The sequence below is a fragment of the Setaria viridis genome, chromosome 4 (genome assembly GCF_005286985.2).
Source record: "Setaria viridis chromosome 4, Setaria_viridis_v4.0, whole genome shotgun sequence".
NCBI lineage: Eukaryota > Viridiplantae > Streptophyta > Magnoliopsida > Poales > Poaceae > Setaria > Setaria viridis.
Window position 1 is genome coordinate 6,687,453 of NC_048266.2, and position 16,750 is coordinate 6,704,202.

Sequence of the window (16,750 nt, forward strand, 5' to 3'; positions counted from 1 at the left end):
GATAATTGGATGGTACAAAATGGACTTCTTCCTTAACTGGAATTCTTCCTTGACAACGGTATTGCATTTTTCAACAACAAAAGTAATTGCTAAATCGTATGAGGACTATTATCAAAACCTATGAAAAACATGTATTTGATTCTTTTAAGTAAAAGGTACGGACTGCAGAAGAAAGTTACATTGCTTCGAAGGTATTGACAAGACTGCTTGAAGCTCAAATACTACTTGCCTACTTGGAAGCTAACATACCAGCGCCAACTGGGGTGGGCATGCAATTGTGCCAGGCACGGTCAGTGCGGCAGTGCCACTCGACCAAATCATACATCTGTGGCTAGTCAGAATCAAGTAACCTATGCAGTGAAATATCGAGCCAAGACAGCAACATATCATACCAAGAAGACAAATTGAACTACTGGATTCTACACTTAAACACAGTATCATCGCAATAATACTTAGCGAATGATTTACAGAAATGTAGCATTCATCTGAAAGCTGTCTGATCGTAGACCAAGCTTTCTTTGCAGACAGATTAGCAAACAGAACACCTCCAGAATCCAATACTAAGTGACTTAGACAATCATTGAATTGTTCGACAGCTAGACAAATTGACACGACTGATTCGTGCAAACCCCTACAGCACCTCACACCGTGTTAGGTCTTTTCTGTCAGCAACCAAGAGGTTGGATTGATCAGCCTACAAAATAACACCACAACTATGTATCCCGCTATGTACTCCACCAACAGCACCTGCAAAAGAAATTTAGCTTTAGTAGCAGAAACGCAGTTTTGTTACAGTTAGAACTACGCAAATATTCCAATGGTGTAACAAGGTTACCAGATCATCGTTTTAAAAGGATTTTCACTCCAGTAGGAAAGAAACACACAACACTATTGAGACGAGTACAAATAATAAAATGAGCTGAAAATATCTTCTTAATTAGGCTCTTAAAAGATTAAGGCACAGCTAAGAGCACTTTGGGTAGGTACAATACTTCAACATATTGTGCTTTGTCACTACTTGCAATATGCAATGTTTAATGATGTAGCATGAGCAAGGAATAAATTTTGTTTTCAGTAAGCTTTGTAAGGGCATGTGATAGGCATTAGTGATACAGTTTCTAGGGATCTGTACAAGTAAATTACTACAAGAAAGGAAATCTGACAAAAAAAACTGCCTTTTTTGTAGTGAAGGCATGCAAGAATCACTTCTCAAACGTAGAATTACTAAATATGGGTTTCTTGGGATCTAAAGAAACAAATAGTCCAAGAAAAGGTATCTAATAAAAAAACTGGATTTTGTGGATCAGAAGTCAAATCAGTGGAAAATTCAGCGGGAAAATGGTTACTAACTAAAGGGATAACAATATCAAGCAACAATTAGGAATTCAACAGGAAAAAAAACGACACAACAATTCAAGGTCATGGAGAACAAATGAAAGAACGACCAGCAACATGCACAATAAAAAGCTCCACAAAAACAACTGCCATGCAACTACATCTTGCTTTAGACCCAGAAGTATCGATGTATTGAATTGAGACTAACTCGTTTGGAAGAGAAAGTACAAATTCAGGTGGTTTTAGAGTCCCATGGTCACCTATCCAAAAACTATATGTGTGTACTGAAAGTATTGAAATGTACCCCCAAATACTTTCTTTAGTTCTTTAGTAAGAGCCTTCAACTCCATGTATCCAAGTATTGCACTAGTTAAGGAAGGTCAGTTTTCAGATTTAGGCAAATTCCATTGTTAGTAACTGGAAGCTACTAGAACATTATGCTGAAAGATTCCTTAAGAATTCACTGTTTCTATTATTTGATATAAAATAATCATTTTCCCGCATTGCTTGATATCTCCTACAGATTCTACAGCCAAACAATGGACAAGCACAATATGCATGACCGATATGATATCACTCATTATTTGATCTACTTGGCTACTATCTCTGTAAGTAATATCTTTTGTTTCTTTTTCAGCATTCAATTATACTAGCAGCATATGCAAGTTTGACAAAATTCACAAACTACAATACCAACACGGTATTTCTTTTATAACTAAAATGTAGTTATGAACAAAGCTTTGGAGCCCATCTGGGGGTTGCAATTCAACTGCAGAAGGGCACAATGCAAATTTCCAAAATAATTGTATATACACCTGTGATATTTCAATATCAAATTCTTCCCTCTTATTAACACCCAAACAAGACAAATAGCATAAGCATGTAGGTATAGAAGCATAGTGCATGATCCATTACTGCTTTTTACGTGTGTTTCTATATGGTATGAGCACACGAGTACTGCGGTGGTAGAGCGGTCAGCTGTGGCGCTCCCAGCCCGGGTTCAAACCCCTACACATTAAAAAAAGGTCCCTCGCTGTGCAAACTACCTTCAGCTGCAGACGCAGGGAACGACGCCTGGGTGGGCAGCCTTCGGGACCTTTTCTAGACCCAGTAGCGGTTTAGATTCTTTTTAAATCAAAATGCCGTGGGGGCGGTCTTTCCCCCGGGGTCTTTTTTTTTAACACACATGAATTTGAGATTTTAGGTGTGAACGACATTGTGTGTATTGCGTCTATTTTTTCTTGGTTATTTGTAGTGCAGTGCATTAACATTCAACAAACAAGGGCACAAGCATTGGAGGGCACATGCCGATTTTACCTTACAGACCCTACTACCCTAGTGGCATTTCATTCATATTATCGACCTTTCATCAAGCCTAAATTTTCGAATGAATGGTCCATTGCACATGTATCTAATATTTTGTGAAGGTTTGACTTCACCTTAGAATACAGACTAGAGTCACCTTAAAGCTTTAGGCCTTCTCAAGAGTTTCAAGAGCATGCTTGGGGAAGCTTACCTTCCACAAGAACTCAGATTCTCAGAGCAAAGTAGCTTTTAACATCAGCAGATGGATGGCATATGCCTCTTTTAGAAGAGATAGCAAGTCATGTGGGCACTAATAGTCTAATACGGAGAAGCAGAAGACTAAAAATACAATTCTAAGAAAATATTTGTGGTCGACAATGTTGCACCGATTCCGACATGCGTGTCGGACACGGGGATTCACCCTGTTGTCAAAAAAGGCAAAGCACGGCAATATATATTTTAACAAGGATATATAATCATCACAGAGCAAATCATCAGTAGCAAACATGCAGCAAATAGGAAAGGAAAGGGGGAGAATGAGAAAGTGAGAAGGGAATGAATTGGCCCAGCCCAACATAGCCAGCCTGATCCTCATCCCTACTGCATCCCACTAGCCCACTAGGAAATCATTTACTGCTGCACAGCTCCATCCACCATGGCTGATTCCTCTACTCCACCCCTCCCTCCATGGTAGCCGCCAATCTCTACCTCAGCGACATGGCTCAGCTCGGCCATCTCCCTCCACCCCCGCGGCTCTCCTGCTGGGCCATCGCCGCACCTCCCTTCTCTCAGCCGCTTGGAGATGCATCAACGCCATGCCCATGGAGTATCGGTGATTAAAGATGTTTAGTTTTACAGTTTAATCTCCCAATACTCTACTGATACATACCAGCACCATGTCAGTGTTGGACACCTACACGCCATTTAGCAGCTGTGTCCATGCTACATAAGTGATCCAAAGGTGCAAGAAAGAGAATGAGGGTCCTATGGACAGATGGGATGTCTAGATATGAAAATTGTTTAAGGATCACATTAAGCTTGGATATGACGCTTGGAAGTCTATTAGGCTGAGTGAATTGCATCTACACTATGCTGGGCCCAAAAATGGACAATTGGACATAGGGCTTAGTGGCTTACAGACCTGCCTGACCTGGATCCCAGGTTAGGTGGAGCAAGATGGACAAAGCCCAACTCCATACAAGGCCTAATCCAGAAAGACATGAAAATCCATTACCAAGATAAAGGGGGGAGTGTTGAAGTATGAATGGATTTCCCATGCAGCAGAGGGGGGGACTTGTAAGGCGCGGACCTCACCAATGGCATAGAGTTACAATTTGCTGAATAGGGCATGCCAATCCACGACACGTGACAAAAGGGGAAAAAGTACAACCAGTCCATAAGGTTTTGCTACTTCGAAACCAAGGAATGGATTTGGAATAACAGCTCCTAGCTGGTAGGTCAACACATGCTCTCATGGGGCACAATCCAATATCAACAAATTGCTTTGACAATCATACACTGACAGGTGTTTCTACCTTAATGCCTAGCAAATCTGGTACACGAGATGAGATTAAGGATTAGTGGACTATGTGTTAGATCACCTGCTTCTATCGTGGATATTACTAGTTGCCTGGATGTACTGGAAGCATAGAACAAAAACGAAATCTATATAATTGAAATATTTATCCCATTAAATGTTATAAGCTTTGTGGAATAAATGGACACTGATCTCATTCTCCACCATGGGCTGACCCCGCATCAAACAAATAGAACATGAAGAGTCAACATCAAAGACAGCACACAGAACCACGACGAAGAACTAATGGCCATGTGGCTTATCTCAACATTATGGAGGATGAAATTCCCAGCATGGCAACTCGGACAATAAGGTGATGAACCAAGATGGACACCAAAAGATAACATCATGCAAGATGCATTTTAGTGGCTGGCAAAAATGTGTAGACAATAGGTCTACTGCAACCCTATTCCGAAAACAGAGTAGCTGGTCGACTGCCACATGATAGAGGTAGAAGATATGTCAACAATAATAACTTTTGCATTTCTTCACATTGCTGCAAGCTGGATAGCTTTCCTACCAAACAAGAATCAAGCTTTTCAAATCAATTGCCTACGCCAAGATTGTCTATCAAGAACCCAAAGCAACCCACAAGTCCAAATCCTTTTTTTTAAAAAAAAAAGTCATGGGGGTTTGAAGGCCCAGCACAAGCAGACCCTCCAAATGCCTAAACTATGTGGTTTCCCTTCTTACAGTGCAGCAGTAAATCACAAGCAGCATGAGTGATGAATTTGCATAATCCCTATGCCAAAATTTCAAACAACTACACCTATAGTCATGCTTAAGATTCTCACATTTGACTAACTAATGTGCACACATAATATGTACTCCCTCTGTTTCAAATTGTAGGTCGTTTTGTCTTTTCTAGGTTCATAGATGTTTGTATGCACCTAGATTAGATGCATACAAACATCTATGAACCTAGAAAAGCCAAAACGACCAACAATTTGGGACGGAGGGAGTATACCACATCTTAGATATCAAAAGAAGTACGCACACTTGACTAGTTCTTTCCGACACACTGCATCCAAATCAAATAGCAGTACTCTCTTCATGTATCTATATCGGGAAGCATATCTATTCTACCAAACTGTACACTATAAGGCATGTTTCAAACATAAAAGAAATATGCGATTCAATTTTTACAATGGTAGGGAAACAACTGCGACTACCAATGGGCCTGGACCTAAACCACGAGATGCACACAAAATGAGCAATCAACTTTTAGAACCAATCCAATTGATTTTTGGCTGTGTTCATGCTTGACTGTAAAAGGCACAATCTAAGTTTCACACACTCTTTGGCTTATAACTTAAGCCAATTTAGGTCATGGCATTCTTTTTTATTCATGCTGGTTGGAGACTACCTTGTTGAAACTTCAATTTTAAAGCCAATATCATGCTCACTGTTTTAAGAAACCAGCCTCCGAGCACCGCCCCCCCCCCCCCCCCACCCCTCCAACCTACCGCTTAATTTCCATGTAGACTACCTAGGCGACCGCATAGGCGCCACAGCTACCACTCTCGTAGCCTTAGCAATTTTCTAAACACTTATCATGCTAGAAGCATCACCTTTATTAGTAAAAAAAGAATCATATATTATGCCAGAAACATTGCCTTTAGGCTTTAGTAGTCAACCATCCAACACTAACCTAGTGTAGAAAGGCCGTGCCAAAATAGCTAGTTAGTATCTTTTACGGATGAGAACAGGTCATTTTGCAAAATTGTGCATCCAAAAAATCAAGAAAGAACATACTGATTTGTAACAAAACACACAAACATTTTAGCTATTACAAACATCTAAGCTATCATGTAAATGCTATGTCCAAATGCGCTAATCTTGAGGGGCACTCGGGGAGGGGGGGCTACTTTACACTTGAGGCTAGAACTAGGCCGGCAAAGAAACAAAACTACAAATGCAATTCTACTCGACAAAGAAGAATAGTCCAGGCAGCCAAGTAATCAACTTTTTTTTAAAGAATCGAGACCATGCCAACCAAATACATTTAAGCATAAGTTGTGACTTGAACCTATGTTAAACTCGCAATAAAGGAAAAATACAACCCAACTAGTCCAAGGCAAGATGTACTTGGGGAATTGCACCTATTCTACACCACTAAATGCGACGCAGCAACTTGAGCCCATTAGTTCAAAAAACAAACACCCAACCTAGAGTATCAGGCATATGTATGAATGAATGCGTCAATGGCCTATTTACAATGGCAGGAAGAAAGCAGCCAAACAGTTCTATGTAGTAAGCAAAAAAAAAAGGACAGATAATCATCACAAAGAAAAAGACAAGATAAGCACACTATCTCTATGGAAAACTGAAAATACAGCTAATAACCTACAGACTCAAAACTCAAAAGGCATGAAAACTTTTGGAAGAAAACCTTTCACTTTTCTTCAGACAAATATCATGCTACAAACAATGCAGGGCAAATGTTACAAATCCAATGACATAGCCTAACTTATTATGGATATGCTAAATTCAGTGTCGTTTGAAAGGAAAATGGGCTAGTAGTAAGGCTAGAAGCAAAAGAAACTAAATTGCCAATGCAATCATACTTCAAAACTTCAGTAAATCAAACAAGCATGGTGATTTGGAAAACTAAATCCCACTAATTAAAGGAGCATGCCAATTTCCAATGTAAGTTTAACAGAATTTGCACCTTGATCCAATGGTAAACTGATGACGAGCAGAAAATGAAACCTAACGGTCCACGAAATTTAAACAAGGGAATCACTCGTTCTCACAGATGACAGAGAATAGTAAAATTTGTACCCAAGCTAAGGCCCTAGGCCTTTGATGGCATCGATGAGCAGGCCATAGACCTCTTTTCCCAGTTCATGCCGACGCATCTGTATGCGCATATCCGCCTCGAGCTGTCGCCTCCACTTGACCTCAGCCGCACTAGCCTCCTGTGACCCAAGCAGCGCTAAACCCTTCTCCAGCGACACCCCTGACAGGCCCTGCCCGTTCACCTTCCAGTACTCTCCCAGCACCTCCTTGACCATAGGCAGCCTCGCAGACCCCTCCCTATCGGCGCCAGTGAATCCCCCGTCGGCGTCGTCCTCCTCGGCCTCCCCAGCCTCCACGACGTCGTTCTCTACAGGGCGCGCGGGCTCGGCATCCCAGAGGGCCGCGCACAGGTCGCGCACCCTGTGCTCATGCGCGGTGCTGGAGTCCCCCGGCACGGAGTGCTGGAACTTGCTCTTGAGGCGCTTGAGCTTGTAGTACATCTTGGCCTGGTCCAGGTGCGGGGAGAGGGAGTCCCTGATGGACTCGAACAGGTCGGCCATGTCCGGGAGCCGCGGCGCGACGCCGGTGCGGTCCTTGAAGGCGGCCGCGCCCGTGAGCAGCGCGACCTCGTCGGCCTCGGTCCAGAGCTTGGAGATGGCGCCCGCGCTGCCGCGGCCGCCGCCGCCGGACGAGGGGGCGGCGGACGAGGCGATGGCCGTCGCGAGCGTGGCGGAGTCCGGGATGTAGCGCGGCCTGGGCCTGCGGTCGCTCTTGCGGGAGGGCGCGGGCGCGGGCGCCGCGGAGCCGGGCTCCGAGCCGCGCTCGCGGCGGGAGCTAGGGTTAGGGTTCGGGGAGCGGCGGCGGTCGCGGGAGCGCGCGCGGGGCTTGGAGCGGGAGGAGCGCTTCTTGGAGCGCGGGGTGGAGGGGCGGAGGCGCGCGGCGGAGGCGGACGCGGCGGCGCCGGCCTCGTCCATGGCGTGCGGGGACGGGCGCTTGGAGGGCATCGGCGAGGGCTCGGGAGGCGGGCGATTCGAATTTTGGATGGGAAATTGGGGGTAGGAAATGCGGGGAGCCGAGCGGAAGGGGGAAGAAGGGGAGTGCGGGCAGCGGCGCAGGGGTTTCGCTCGGGAGTCGGGAAGGGAGCGGAGCGCGGCGCGGCGTGCCGTGCGTGCCGAGGTTCGGGGGGGACCGGTTGCCTTGCCTTGCCGAGCGCCCGCCTGAGACTGACAAGGGCTACGGTTTTCTCGTGCCGTGCCCCACGCGACGCGTCGACATGTCCACCGTGGCGCACGCGCAACGCGCTGCCGCGCCGCGCTCTGGCTTCTGTCATTGTGCGCGCCGGACCCCACGGGAACGCGCCCCGCCTTCCAGAGCCGGCGTTCCGAGCGTGACATCACTGGATGGCACTTCCAACGGCATCTGGCCGCCGAAGGGGTACCACGGCATCTGGTCTGTTCGCTTCAGCTAATAAGCTGGCTGAAAAGCTGAAACGACTGATTTGTTGTGAGAGAAAAATATTGTTTGATGGCTGATAAGCCAGCTGAATAAGCTGAAGCGAACAGGGTCAGAGGAATAGAGGATCAGATGGCGCCGGCAGCGGGCATCTCTACAAAACGAAACTTGGTCCATGAAATCTCGCGCCTCATTCGACCACGTCGTCGTAAGGTGTGAGACGTCGGACCACCTAATGGCTCAATCTCGTGACGTTGCTTTCCACCTCCTCCGTCGTCCTTCTAGAGAACTCGCCGCCGGGAACCGGCGCGGCTTCCATTGCGCTCCTGCCGCCACCAAGCCTCCTCAAGCTCTTCTCGAAGCACAAGCGGCGGCCGCGGGGTTACCGTTGCAGCGCCTCCGCTCCTCCTCACATCCCACTCAATCTCCTACCTTCGCAGAAAAGCGCGCGGTTCCCGCACAGTTCGATATGCTCCTGCTGCCACCATCGCCGGGAAGGCGGACGCTGTTCCTGACCTCCACGAGATCCAGGAGCGCCTCCACAACTCGGCTTCACCATAACATGCTGCCCAGGTGCACCTTTGATTGCCCACGCCGTCGACCTCGGCCTCTCTCAGACGCCATAGCAAGTGTTGCTTGCCCCAACTTGATTAAATTGCAGCTGCTTGCCCCAACTTGATTAGGTTCCTGATATTGGGGGCCACAGCACCCACTCCTGTCCTATCGACTTCACCATCGACAAGTTGGCGAGCAACTGCAAGCGCAAACATATTCATTGTCTCTGCTACTTGCAAAGGATTCAACAAAGTATGCAGTGCCTAATACAGTAACGTGCACTTTGGAAATGAAGTGAGTAAAAATTCAAAACTCTGATTGCTCTTTTCTATTTTGCATATGGGTTGCCCGGGACTCGAACCCGGAACTAGTCGGATGATAATTCTTCCTTGTTACAATAAAAAAACTCCCCAAATCGTGCTTGCATTTTTCACCATGTATCTGATCTAACGTAAATTAACTCCATTTGTGCAGTTCATAGTGACATATCCTTGCGCATGTTGCTGCACTAGATGAGCCCGTGCTTTGTGTGTAGTCACCTGTCATGCTGTCCAGGAGAAGGAAGGCGGTGAGCTCGGAAAAAACACTAAGTTGTTGAAATCCTTCAGCCAGGTTCTTGGTGAATGTAAGTTTGCTCGGTGCCATAATAACATGTACATAACAGAATAAATTTCTTGGGTAGCAGGGAACTATCAGATAGACAGGAGCATATATATTTGCAAGGAGCTTTGAGTAATTAAATTTAGCAGATGGTATTAGAAAGTTATGCTCCTTATAACTGTCATGGTTCGCAAAGCATTGAAGCTGCAATCTTTCACTACAGAATACAGATTAATAGCTTGATTGTTGAACTTGCAGATCCTACAAAGTTATTTTGTGCAGAGGTGTACATCTGTATCTTGAGTATTTGAGATCAGCCACATATTGTTAGCTCAGCAAAAGTAAGGGCCCGTTTGGTTCCCTTGCTTATTTTTAAGCAAGTGTCACATCAATGTTTAGATACTAATTAGGAGTATTAAACGTAGACTATTTACAAAACTCATTACATAAGTGGAGGCTAAACAGCGAGACGAATCTATTAAGCCTAATTAATCCATCATTAGCAAATATTTACTGTAGCAACACATTGTCAAATCATGGACTAATTAGGCTTAATAGATTCGTCTCGCCGTTTAGCCTCCACTTATGTAATCGGTTTTGTAAATAGTCTACGTTTAATACTCCTAATTAGTATCTAAACATTCGATGTGACAGGTGCTTAAATTTAAGCAAGTGAACCAAACCAGGCCTAAGCATACGGGCTTCATGAATATAGTTAGGTACATTGATTTTTCTTTTCTATTAAGTGTGCATTAAATAGTGTGTAAAAGATCACAACAATTGTTCATGTCGCTTATTCTCAACCGTTTGCATTTCAAAGAAGTCAATCTCTGAATCTACTTGGAGGACATCTTTATAGGACGGCTCAAATTCAGTATGAGATGACCACAAGCTAATCCATTCAAGCATGTTTATATGGTTTGATGACATAGGAATATGTTTCATGTCATATATACGAAAAGCATAAAGGTAGCACTTATGATTGGGGGAAATTAGATTAACTTAGGCACTGCTCAAGAGTCAAGTCCATTGATTTGTTGATCTCCCAACACAAATTGTTCGTTCAAAATTTACAGTAAAAGGTATTGGCCCACTCCAATATGGGCACGGCAAGGCCGCGCCTGCCTTTCAGTGTTTACGGAATCTACGACGGCCAGGATCCTCGAGGTGTTGCGATGGCTCGCCCTCCCGATGGCAGCCGAGAGCCCGAGACCTTGCTGACGGACGGCGACTTTGAGGTGCGCTGGCTGGTTTGGACTCGCGCGACCGTGAAAATGGGGCGTGCATTACCCGGACGCGGACGCCTTTTTCGTCGCGCCGGTAGCCATCGTGTTTTTTACGCGAACGCCTTTTTTGTCGTGCCGGTAGCCATCGTGTTTTTTAGACCAAAGGCCCATGGCCCTGCTTATATTGAAAGCAAAGCAACCGTTTTGCTGGGATACCAGCTTTACAAGGAGATGGCCCTATTGCATCTCAAGCTTAACATCATCAGAATAGCTTCCTACCACACAAAAAGTGTGTCTAACCAGCGCTACTCTTGTCTCACTTTCAGCAACATGTCACGGAACAAACGAAGCATCCTCTTGTTGTATCCGGCTCGCACCACCGTATCCTGTCTTGTATCATCAGAAGATCACCTCGCCATCAGCGTTGGTATTCCCTCCAGCCCTTGTATTAGCTTCTGCAACAAATCTTCCCGCTTTGCTTGCCCCTCCACAGACGCCATCTTGCTCCAGTGCTGCAAAAAACCGATGGATTTATAAGCCAGAGCTTTGGGGTTAGTCAAAAGGATATTGGAGAAAACCTAATCATTCCTAGGCCCCGTTTGGTTATTTAGTCCGGACTAAAATTCTTGTCACATCGAATGTTTCGATACTAATTAGGAGTATTAAACATAGACTAATTACAAAATCAATTCTACAGATGGAGGCTAATTTGCGAGATGTGACAGGAATATTCCACAGATGGAGGCCTCCGAATATTCGATGTGATAGGAATTTTAGTTCGGACTAAAGAACCAAACGGGACTCGCTCTAGTTCGCCATATTGCCCAGCTCACAACCTTAGAAGAAAGAGCATCAAGTTATCTCCACTTCCACTGCCCGAGGACCCATTTAGCCTATGATCTGCAAAATCACTAAGGTCAATAGGGATATAGTCCCATCCTAGGCTATCTCTAACCCAACACCGTATAAAGGAAGGACGCCAAGGGGTATCTGAAAATGAGGTGATCAGCGTCCTCTTTTCCTTGCAAAGTTTGCATTCCTCCGGATCATTCCAAAATTTTTTTCAACTGGACCGCGGTTTGAAGCTTGTCATGCCATAACATCCACAAGAAAATTTGAATTTTGAGGGAAAGTTTCGTGTTCCACACCTTCACCATTCTTCGATCCACACACCCTGAGTTACAATGAACCTGCATAACGATTTGGTGGAGAATTTGCCTTTCTTTTCTAAAGCCCATCCTATCAGGTCTTCACTATTTTGCAGTGCTAACTGTTCCAGCTCCCCTCTCATCTCAATACATTCATCTTTCGCCTCCACACCAAGGCCCTCTTGTATCTGAACCTCCACCCTCTCCGGTGTCCTTTTTGCTACCAAGATATTTTGATCACTGCATATACTGAAAAGATTCGGATACTTGATCGCAGTCTCCTCTCCACACGTCTAGCCAGAATCTAATTTTCACTCCATCACCGATCTTGGTAACTCTACCATATCAGTACCATTCCCCGCTTTCTGTTACCCCTGCGAGAATTGCGACGCCCCTCTACTTGTTACTTGGAAAAAACCTTTCTCTCCCAAATATTTCTTCTTAAGCAATTGTATGCATAAACTATTGTCCCTGCCATCTATCCGGTGTATCCACTTAGCCGCTGTATTCATTGCTCCAGTGTCGATAAAGCCTGGACCACCGAACTCTTTTGGTTTGTTCAGAGCTTCCCACTTAATTACGTGGTACTCCCTCCGTTCCAAATTATAAGTCATTCCTCCAACTTTTTTGAAGAGTCAAAACATCTCAAGTTTGACCAAATTTATAGAATAAAGTACTAACATTCATGATACCAAATAAGTACCATTAGTTTCTCCATTAAATAAATTTTCATAGTATATCTATTCGGTGACATAAAGCTCTATAATCCTCTCTATAATTTTGATCAAACATAAAATGGTTTAACTTAAAAAAAAAGTTAGAATAACTTAGGGAGTATTTCTTCTTATTTTCCACACCTTGTCAGAAGAATCTTCCTGTGATCGAGTTTAGCTTTTGGTGAATCCCCTCATGTAGCCAGTATATCCCCCATCATGTACATGGTATGCTGTTTGTTGATTAGGATGGCTTGGATGGCCATCGCGTTCGCCGCGCCGACGATTGTGATACGGAATTTGTCGCTTCCGCCGCCCTTTTGGGTTGGGCTGGAGTATTTCCTAAGTCCTGAAATAGTGAAATATTAAATCCACCTGAAATATTATAGAGATCAGAGATCGATCCAGCTAATCTTATCCCGTCTGCCACGCGCGGAACGTAGGTGGCACACCAGCGATGTCCACCGAACCCGCCGCTGCCGGCGCTGCCACGCCGGGCGGTTACGACCGCCGGCGCGAGCTGCAGGCGTTCGACGACACCAAGGCGGGCGTCAAGGGCCTCGTCGACGCCGGCGTCACGGCCGTCCCAACCATCTTCCGCCACCATCCGGACTCCCTCGACCTCGAGGCCACCTCCTCCTCCACTGACGACGTGGCCGCCATCCCGGTCGTCGACCTGTCCGGCGCGCCGCGGGAGGAGGTGGTCGCCCGGGTGAGGCACGCCGCGGAGACCGTGGGGTTCTTCCAGGTGGTCAACCACGGCGTGCCGGGGGAGCTCATGGCCGCCATGCTCGACGGGGTGAGGCGGTTCAACGAGGGCCCCGCCGAGGCGAAGCGGCGGGCGTACACCAGGGACACCGCCCGCAAGGTGAGGTTCAGCTCCAACTTCGACCTCTTCCAGTCCGCGGCGGCCAACTGGCGCGACACCCTCTTCTGCGAACTCGCGCCCGTCCCGCCGTCGCCGGAGGAGCTGCCCGAAGCTGTCAGGTACGAACACACACACATACACAGCATGATGATTCTGATCCATGGCGAATCCCACTACTTCATGTCGATTCACAACGAATGAACCAAAAGGGACGTGATGCTGGAGTACGGCGGCGCGGCGACGGAGCTGGCGCTGCGGGTGCTGGAGCTGCTGTCGGAGTCGCTCGGGCTGCCCGGCGACCGCCTGCGCGAGATGGGGTGCGCGCAGGGCCTCAACGTGGTGAGCCACTACTACCCGCCGTGCCCGGAGCCGCACCTGACCCTCGGCACCACCAGGCACACCGACGCGAACTTCATCACCGTCCTCCTGCAGGACGGCATGGGCGGCCTGCAGGTGCTCCTCGACCGCGCCGGCGCCGGCGGCGGCCGGCGCTGGGTGGACGTCCCTCCCCTGCCCGGAGCCCTCATCATCAACATCGGCGATCTTCTTCAGGCACGCATGCATCAGCTCGCCGCTGCCTTCTTTGCTAGTTGATTTGCTTGCGAATCGTTTGCACAATCCATGATCGTTGTTGTTTGTTGCGCCTTGCCTGTGGTGTGCAGCTCGTCAGCAACGACCGGCTCAGGAGCGTGGAGCACCGGGTCCTGGCGAACGGGAGCAGCGACACGGCGAGGGTCTCGGTGGCGTGCTTCTTCAACACGGACATCAAAGGGTCGACGCGGTTGTGCGGCCCCATCACGGAGGGCGGTAACGACGACCCGCCGCTCTACAGGAGCGTCACGGTCCGAGAGTTCATGGCGCGCGTTTACAGCGAAGGACTCGGAGGCCGCCCGCTCGACTACTTCAGGTTGGAGCACTAGCATACTGCTCCTAGATCTGCTGTGTAGTGTGTAGTGCTAGTGGATGCAGCGGTCGCCCTTCACATGAAAAGTAGAGCTAGTGAACAATGCATCGACATGGATAGGAAAATCTCAAAATCAGCACAAACGAACAGGATTCGAATAATGAAAGAATATGTGTTCATGTTTTGGCAATCTAACTTGTTGCCGTCAGTGTGATGCTTAAGCTAAAGATTACACCGAAAAGGTCAAATCGCCACTCGCCGAAAGGCGCTGCAAGTCCGCACCCATCGTGCTCGAATCTCCTCTTCGGCAAGCGTAGAACATATGCTCCACCGCCGTCGCCGTACAACTTACAAACACGGATCACGATCGCCGTCGCCCCTTGTGTATAAAAGGTGCGGGAGCGCAGCGGACACACCACACAGCGAGCGCAGCAACAGGGCCACAACATGGACGCGCTCTTCGAGCAGCTCTCCGTTCTCGCCGACATGGCCCTGGACGACGGGGGCTTCGACCCGGCGCGGCTCGACGGCGTCCTGGCGCTCTTCGAGAGCGAGGCGCGCGCGTCGTGGGGCGAGGCGGAGGCGGAGCACGAGGCCGTGGCGCGCGCCACCGAGGCGGCCGCGGAGGACGCCGGGGGACACCTCGACGCCGTGATGGGCGCGGCCGTGGGCACGTACCGCGGCTCGTCGGGCGAGGCCGACGCGCTCGCCGCGGCCGCCGCCGCTATGGAGATGGCCTTCAGTGCGACGTCGAGATCGCCGTAGGCGGTGCACGAGAAGCAGATCGATCGCGCGGCGATCCGACAAGATTTATCAGATGCAGCGCGTGTGCTTGGGGTGGGCGTGTTTAGGATCCCGTATCAAGAAATGGTGGATGGGCTCGGTCCGACTCGTGCGGTCATTTGCCAACGGGCATCGGCACTGAGGCACAGGAACATGTTTGGAATAACAACAGCAATCAGAGTATGCTTAGCGAATGTATGTCCATGATTTCACCATCTAATCCGTTGTTTAAATTTCTGATCCAACGACGAACCTACGATAGCCCACTTGATGACAACAAGCCTAGGACAGCAGCTAGGATAAACTTTCTTCTAGATCTTGGCTCAATTGGACAGCAAGCAAGTGGATTATCTAGCTATGAATTTCAGCCCCAACCTGACAGCTAACTAAACAATCAAAGCCAGGGTTCAAAATTTAATAATTAAGCGAAACAATTTTGCAATGAAAAATACGTGGATAACATCCGCATAATATTCATCAATCAGGCCAAATAATATCCATTCACGATGTGAGAAACCCGCTGCAAAAGTAGGAGATAGTAGCAAACAAGGAAATGATTAGTCTCCAACTTTCAGGGTCCAGACCTGACCACCTAGTCAGAGACAGTTGGCGACGGTAAGTCCAGTCCAGACCCTCGCAACGCGTCGTCCACAATCTTGCCTAGCTTCCTCGCCACCTCTGGTGTCAGGTGATTGCTCCAATCGCCAATCACTCCCTCTCGGAAGTAAGCTTCATTCTTCATGGCCAAATAATTATTCCCGCTCTTATTCACCTCCATGCTCTTCAATTTCGGCAAGCAGCACAGCTCCACGATTGTTGCCACAAGCTCAGGCATTCACTGCTTCATCAACAACCTCGGTGGATTTGTTGCACCAGCTGTTTGGGCACCCGAGCTCAATTCCCTTTCTCAGGTCCTTCAGTGTAAGAAGTCAATCCCACATTCATGCCATTCTTGCAAGATTGGCAAGCATGTTCGATTGCTGTTTCAATCGTCTAGTAGCAAAACTTATTTCCCTTTCTAGCTAGTTCAAACAGATGTTTGGACCTCACCAATTTACAGCAATTTTGGTTACAGATACTATGTCCTTTTTCTTGATGATTACACACATTATATTTGGACCTTCCCTATTCGCTAAAAATCTAAGGTTTTTCAGTTTGGTCAGTCTGTTCTTGCACTTTAGATGGACAATGGCAAAGAATATGATTCATATGCGCTGTGTCATCTCCTCGCGCGCCACTGGCACTGTACTCCACCTCTCCAGTCCGTATATCTCCAAGCAAAACGGCAAAGCTGAGCGCGTTCTAAGTACAATTAACGATTGTGCGCGAACCCTGCTTCTCCACAGCGTAGCACCTCTTTCCTTCTGGGCTGAGGCATTGCAAACTGTGATTTTTCTACTGAATCGCCGCCCCTACCGCACCATGGGTACGACGATGCCTCACCACCTCCTCCTCGGCGCACCTCCAGACTACAGCAAGCTTAGAGTGTTTGGATGCCTCTGTTACCCCAACACCATGGCCACATCCGACCACAAGCTCAGTC

At 47.5% G+C, this 16,750-nt stretch overlaps 3 protein-coding genes across 3 annotated transcripts; 2 read left to right on the forward strand and 1 right to left on the reverse strand.

Annotated features, from left to right (window-relative positions):
• Nucleotides 1-386: 386 nt before the first annotated feature.
• LOC117852953 (uncharacterized) lies at nt 387-8,140 on the reverse strand. The gene is made up of 2 exons (XM_034735272.2): nt 7,001-8,140; nt 387-747 (listed from the first exon to the last, which is right to left on the reverse strand). The coding sequence occupies exon 1, from the start codon at nt 7,960-7,962 to the stop codon at nt 7,006-7,008; it is 957 nt and encodes a 318-aa protein (XP_034591163.1). The 5' UTR covers nt 7,963-8,140; the 3' UTR covers nt 387-747; nt 7,001-7,005.
• Nucleotides 8,141-12,931: 4,791 nt separating this feature from the next.
• LOC117851563 (DIBOA-glucoside dioxygenase BX6) lies at nt 12,932-14,614 on the forward strand. Its single transcript, XM_034733387.2, has 3 exons — nt 12,932-13,639; nt 13,730-14,072; nt 14,183-14,614. Exons 1-3 carry the CDS (start codon nt 13,110-13,112, stop codon nt 14,438-14,440), a joined length of 1,131 nt encoding a protein of 376 aa, XP_034589278.1. The 5' UTR covers nt 12,932-13,109; the 3' UTR covers nt 14,441-14,614.
• Nucleotides 14,615-14,762: 148 nt separating this feature from the next.
• On the forward strand, nt 14,763-15,401 carry LOC140222453 (uncharacterized). Its single transcript, XM_072293076.1, has one exon. The coding sequence runs from the start codon at nt 14,872-14,874 to the stop codon at nt 15,187-15,189; it is 318 nt and encodes a 105-aa protein (XP_072149177.1). The 5' UTR covers nt 14,763-14,871; the 3' UTR covers nt 15,190-15,401.
• Nucleotides 15,402-16,750: the final 1,349 nt, after the last annotated feature.